Source organism: Nicotiana tomentosiformis, chromosome 7, assembly GCF_000390325.3.
Source record: "Nicotiana tomentosiformis chromosome 7, ASM39032v3, whole genome shotgun sequence".
Classification (NCBI taxonomy): Eukaryota; Viridiplantae; Streptophyta; class Magnoliopsida; order Solanales; family Solanaceae; genus Nicotiana; species Nicotiana tomentosiformis.
Window position 1 is genome coordinate 20,529,255 of NC_090818.1, and position 6,489 is coordinate 20,535,743.

Genomic DNA, 6,489 nt, shown 5'->3' on the forward strand with positions numbered 1-6,489 from the left:
CACTCTTTTACTTTTCTTATTTATAAGGACACATCCCAAAAAAAGCAAAATACAAGAGTCACAGCAAAAAAGGAGTTAAGATGTTCAAGTATTTTACTAGACCAAAAAGTATGCAAATACTACCGACTTTTTTTATCACTTGCTAAAATAACAAACAAATTATACCAGCCAAGTTGGAGCAAACGATTTGCTTTAGTCAATAGCAAATCGTTTGGCAGAGCAAAAAACTCAACCAAAACAATGAACCGATTAAAAAATTACTCACCAAAAATAGACAAAAATTAGAGGGACAACAGCAGATTCATACAAAAGTAGGGTAATATTTCCTGGCACTACATGTCAAAAAGAAATTTGTCTTTCAAATGACCTGAATTTACAGTGGGGCAAAAAGACAAAATAACCCCTTTTTAACCCCCCTACATTTTGTCAACTAGTTTCTCACGTGAATCCCCCAAAATCACGTCACATGCACAAAAGAACAGAGGGCATCATGTTACTCCAACCATAGTTTCAGAAACAAAGTGACTTTCACTAACCAAAGAGAGAATTCAGTAGAATGATTAGGGGCAAAAATGGAAACAAACTAGCAAAACGAGAAACGCCAATGGACGGCGATGATGAATCCGTTTTTTCGAACTGTAGTGAATCAACGGCTAATGGCATGTTCTCCTGATCTGGACTACACTTGGACTCATGTGGTGGGTGCGCACTGTACATGATGGCGCGCAATACAGCAGAAACCGTCGGTATGTACGCCGTCTTGTTGCGTGCTAGTAGCCACGTCAATCCCATCAACTGACAGTCCCTGCTTAACATTTTGCTCACCCTATCGCCGCCGGTATCCGCCATTTTGTGAGTTCGATTTTTTCCGTCACTGTTAAGCTATAGAAACGAAAAAAATAGATAAATCAGAATTACGGTAAAAAGATGGGAAATGAAGGGCATTTCAGTAATACAAAATAAAATAAATGAAGAAAATTATAAGAGGATATTAGGTTGAGTGGAGAAGAAGAAATAGGCTTAAAATGTGATTTTACGTTGATGACCTTTTGTAAGGCACCGAGACACCGTGTACAACCGGAATAAGAAGAGTTCCGGCAATTCCGCTCGAGATTTCTGACAGCGGCGGTCGGAGTTGCATTTTTCGAACCGGTGAGGTTAAATGCCGCCGGGCAGCTAAGTGAAGTGATCTGATGCAGACGAATACCACAGAAACACAAAACGGCGTCGCATGAGGTATTAGGTTGAGGTAAATGGATGTTACGGCTCTGGAGAGAGCTCTGAAGCGTGTTAACGCACTTCTGTGAGTCATCCGGCATCATCGGCAAGTCAGAGCTAGCCGGCGCAATCGCCGCCGAAACTTGCAACGCAGAGCGGGCGTGAGCTGCGAATAACCAAGCCGCTAGGACAGGACAACAACGGCTTCGGTCCAGATTCTGCCCGCACGCCGCGCTCACACCACCGAAAAGCTCGTCCGACAAATCCAACCGGCATATCTGTGACTCGGTCTGAACCGGAAATGCTGGAACAGTGTTAGAGTTAGAATAATCACCCGGCTTCAATGGCTGCGCTGGCTCTGAAAGTAACCCAGCTAACGAGCCGTTACACACACAAAGCAGCGTAAAAATAAACGTGAAAAGTCTGATTTTCATTACTGCAGTACTTGAGCTTTTTGTAAAACTCGACTCTCAATTTTCTTTGTAGATGGTGAACAGTAGGGTTTGGTAAAGTCGGAAAAAAAAAAAGTTGAAGCAATCTTTTTTTGTTTTAACTTTTAACCAGTGAAAAACAATGTTTATGGGAAGAAACCTTTTTCTTTCTCTCTCTTTTGCTTTGAACCAAAAAAGGAAGAGTTTCAGGAGATGCTTATAAGAAAGTAGCAGTCGGCTTTTACATGAAAGAGATGATGCAATAAAAGACACCCACTCTAATAAAAATAGAGTGGAAGTCAGAAAGAAATGGATGTGCGAGCTAGGTCACAACATAGAGTTCAGATGGGTGGATCACATTATATTTAAAATACAGATTTAAGTAATATACAGTCAAAGTATTTCTTACACTATAAAATACATAACATGTTGCTTATAACGAGTTACATTTTAATTCTGCTCTTATTACGTAGAGTTATATGTAATTATATTGTAAATAACTTTATTATATAAATATTTTTATGGTATTAATAAATAAAACACACTCTTCAATATATAATCGTTCACGACGTATTGGATTAAGTTGTCTGTGTACTGTGATCTACTGATAAAAATGGTTCACACACCACATTTAAAAATTAAGTGAAAGTATAAAAAATTTAAACTTTGAAGATGGTCAGACTTTTAACACCAAACACATTGAAACCAAATAAATATTTTTGCTATGAAGCTATTTTTGCATCCATCGAATTTATTGAACTTGAGTTTGAATTAGTCGGAGCAGTTGAACTTCTTGATTTTTTTACAATTTTAAAATTTAAGAAAGTATCTTTTTAGATATCTGATATGTAAAGGATAAATTTTTTAAGTGTAAAAATAAATCGTGAATAAAAAAAAATGAGATCATAACACTTAAAACAAATTTATAATGAACACCAAAATCATTTATAGCCTGTTTGGTCAAGCTTCTTAGCAGGCCAAAAGTGTTTCTTTTTTTAAAAAAAGTACTTTTTTTTCTCAATTTGAGGTGTTTGGCCAAGTTTTTTTTTTTTAAAAAAATGCTTTTGGCTAGAAGCAAAAGCAGTTTTGAAGAAACAGAAAAAAGTAGCTTCTCTCCACAAGCAGCTTTAACTTTTCTTCCTACCAAAAATATCCTTTGTAAAATATTATATATACCAAAATAACCTTACTTAATTTAAACTATTAAGTAATATAAAATGACTTTTGGGATAAACTTTTATATTTATTGGATAATTTTTGATATATTTAAATTATCTTGAAAGAATAAAGTACTTTTCGATTTTATTTTTATATTTTACTTAAATAAAATAAAAAAACTTAATTATTATCTTTAATAATAAAAATTTATAATTATTTATCTACTTATATAATATTAATTATTAAGCAAATCTTTTCATATCCTTATTTGTAATTTGACACATAAAAATACTTTTTAAAAAGGTTGGCCAAAATATAAATTATTGTTTAAAATATTTTTTAAAATAATTAGCCAAAGACAAACTATTTTTATCCAAAAATATTTTTTTTTAAAAATACTTTTGAATAAAGTATTTCTCAAGTTGATTTTTCGGACTTGGCCGGTCAGACTATTAGAAATGAGAAGAGATGGAGAGGGTGAAGGTGGGGTCCCGAGGAATAGAGATTCGTTTGTTACAGAGATGAATCAGAAAGAAAAGACGAAAGGGAGAGTGGGAAAGGCTGTCTGAGGAATTGGCTGCTTCTGCTGTCCTTTTCCTTTTCCTTTTCATTCTACCTTTTTCTTTTCACTCACTCTCTATGTCTCCCTTATGTGATTGTGAAAGTTGCAACTTTCTCATATTTTGAGTTTCTGCTTTTTCGTAATGGACCTTTCTAATTTCCATTATATCAAATTTTTTATGTTGAATAAATGGACAAAAGAAAAGGATAATGTTAAACACTCAAAAATAATATATTAATTTATTCTTGATCAATATTGGACTTTAAATTTCAAATGAAGTTTCTTTCCTCTTCTTATCAAATAAAACTTTATAACTTAGTTTTACAGTGTATAGCACTATTCTTTTTTAGTTTTCACTTTAGATAAAAGTGATTTAATATTTTGTGTTTGGATTTGCAAAATAAAATTTTCCGATCATATATAATATCTAACAGAACGGAAAGAAGGGAAGGAGCTGTTAAGCCATTGGCAGGTAAAAAAGACCAATTTAAAAATGTGGTTAAGGGAAATAAGGGGGATAATTTCCGAGTCTGATTGCCAAACTGACCTGAATTCTTTGTTTTGAAAATCTTGGAGTGGTTAGTCCTACTTATTTAGGGGTTGGTACATTTTCGCCGTACTTTTTGAAGTTGTGCACATAGTTCTCTAACTTTAACAATTAGGTACAAAATTATGATCTGATCCTAACAACATTAAATTTCCAATGCAGAAAATCATTTACTTTCACACGACACGACACGGCATTTTTATTAATCGATGTCAAACTTTTAATATGCATGTAAATCCTTGATACATCAATTGCCACCAATTAGAGCAAAATATTGTCAAATTGTGAGCGGGAGATGAAGAATTACAGCAATGGTGGTCGAGGATGATGTTTTAATTTCAATACCACACAAGAGGGGTGATTTATGTGGTGTCTAATTTTTTGCGTGCATATATTATAGAAGGACCTGGTTCTTCTATGTATTCCTTATCCTACTATTGCGGAATAATAAATACAGAAATTAAAGAACACAAGGAATTTTGCGTGGAAAACGCCTGGCTCAAAAGGTGAAAAAACCACGACCTACTTCCAAATAGGATTTTTCCAAAACTCTTCACTAAATCACTGAGCCAAAAACTGCATTTACAAAACACTTTTGTAAACCTAGGATTAACTCTAATCGCGTTGTGGCACACAACCTCTAACTGTTGTGACAACTTCAAATTAACTCTAACTTGAATACTCTGAGTACCTATTACAATTGCCTCTAGATAAAGTTGAAAGGTACAATATGAAAACATCTACTACAATTGAACTAGAATAAAAGACATACACTTGGAACTGGTTCTTCTATCTGGTTCATGTAGCTTTAGGTTATCACACTTGAATCACACACGAACTGTTAGCAAAAATGCCTTGCTATTTTGCTCTCAATTAACGTTCAACTTTTGCTTTTGTGCGTTACCTGTAGAATGAGAACATCCTGCGATTTATAGAGTTAGTAGAGTAGAAAATAACTAGAGTTCCAATGCTACTCTTCCTTGGTGGAAGAGTTCTAGTTAATCTCAACTCCTAACTCCTTCCTTATCTTGGATAATGTTCTCGTTGAGTAATGAGTCCTTCTCCTTATCAATTATGCAATCTTTTCGATCAGGAGATATATATTATTATGCCAGATTTCGTTTATCTCCTGCATGTGCATCTCACGTGCTTTGAATCTGCACCGTCTATGCCTACCAGTGATGGACCTAGTTCATCCCTGAGTTCCTTTGTCAATCTTCAAACTATCCTTTACTTGGGCCAGCAAATTCTTTTTTGATGATGATGACAAACTCTGTGCTTCCATAAGCTTAGGCCATATTTCAACTTAGCTCAACATCAACACAATGTTAGAAATATTTTTTCTTTTTATCAATTATCATCAAGGACCGGGTTCATTAGGTTATAAACATCACTGTTCAAAGTGTAAAGCACAACCTTTTTTTCCCTTTTGGCATCGTCGAAAAGTTGCATAAAAATATGAGATAACCAGATTTTAAAACTTACTCATGGCCACTGGGGCTACTTCATATGCAATCATGGATTAATCATCATAGATCAAGCTAAGAATTTTAACCATCAAAGAAATATAAACAAACGGTTAGAGCAAAAATAATGAATTTCATTGATGATTGATACGATTCTTCCACAAAGCATAAAAAGAAATAAAAATACTGAAAACATGAGCAAACAAAAAAATCCCAAACTGGGTCACTGAAAGGTCTACATTGGGCTAGAAGTTTAAGGCTTGGAAGAACTGGGGGCTTGATTTTTGGCTTGGAGAAGTTTCAGCATGTCTTGAAGAATTCCATCATTCTTCTCCTTTTCCCTTGCTAGTTCAGTTCTGAGAGCATCTCTCTTAGACTCTACCTCAACCAACCTTTTCTTCAGCCTCACAATCTCAGCATCCTTAGCCCCACTTTCTTGCACCAAGGCTCGCACCTTGCTATTCACTGGTACCTTCTTAGATGAACCAGGTTCTTTAGGAGTGACATGGACTTCATAGTCACAAGCAGGCATCGTATTTACCCCAAAATGATCCTTGCTTGTGCCAACCTCCCTTTCTTCTTTGGATTATAACTTTCAGTCACTCTCTTCAGTAGGTCCGCGAGGGTTTCCTGTTCAGATGAAACAGGTTCATCTATATTTTTTCCAAGTTAAACCAATCCTTCAGCGGTTTCGCTAGACCCACTTCCCCCTGTTTTCTTTACACTCTCCTCTACTCCAGTAGATTTTTCTTCCCAAACAACCATTGCACCTGTGTCTTTGGTTAAACTCACAGGAGTGGGTGAAGAATCAACCACTCTTTTATCATTTCCCCTCACAGCACTTCGAACACCCTTGCTCTCTTTTTCTTTTTCTTTTTCATTTTTACCACCAATTCTTCCAGACTCTGTAGTTTCAATACCTACTTTAGACCCTACTAAGTATAAACCTATTCTTCAAATTTGTTCTCTCCCCGCAACAACCTTGCAAGCAAATATCTTTACTCTTTTATTAGAGGTTGGGGTGGTGGAAGGGATGATAGTGGGTGTGGAAGTCTAATCAAACTAAATTTCAGTTTTTGAAAAGACTTTGGAGTATATCCCTAGAAT

General features: G+C 35.3%; 1 protein-coding gene across 2 annotated transcripts; it reads right to left on the reverse strand.

Annotated features, from left to right (window-relative positions):
* Window positions 1-281: 281 nt before the first annotated feature.
* On the reverse strand, window positions 282-1,982 carry LOC104092364 (uncharacterized GPI-anchored protein At4g28100). Of its 2 annotated transcripts, none has more exons than XM_033655142.2 (2): window positions 1,038-1,982; window positions 282-882 (listed from the first exon to the last, which is right to left on the reverse strand). In XM_033655142.2, the coding sequence occupies exons 1-2, from the start codon at window positions 1,650-1,652 to the stop codon at window positions 532-534; spliced, it is 966 nt and encodes a 321-aa protein (XP_033511033.1). In that variant the 5' UTR covers window positions 1,653-1,982; the 3' UTR covers window positions 282-531. The 2 variants fall into 2 exon arrangements, with proteins under 2 accessions (XP_033511033.1, XP_009596251.1); XM_009597956.4 differs by having other exon boundaries at window positions 1,047-1,978.
* Window positions 1,983-6,489: the final 4,507 nt, after the last annotated feature.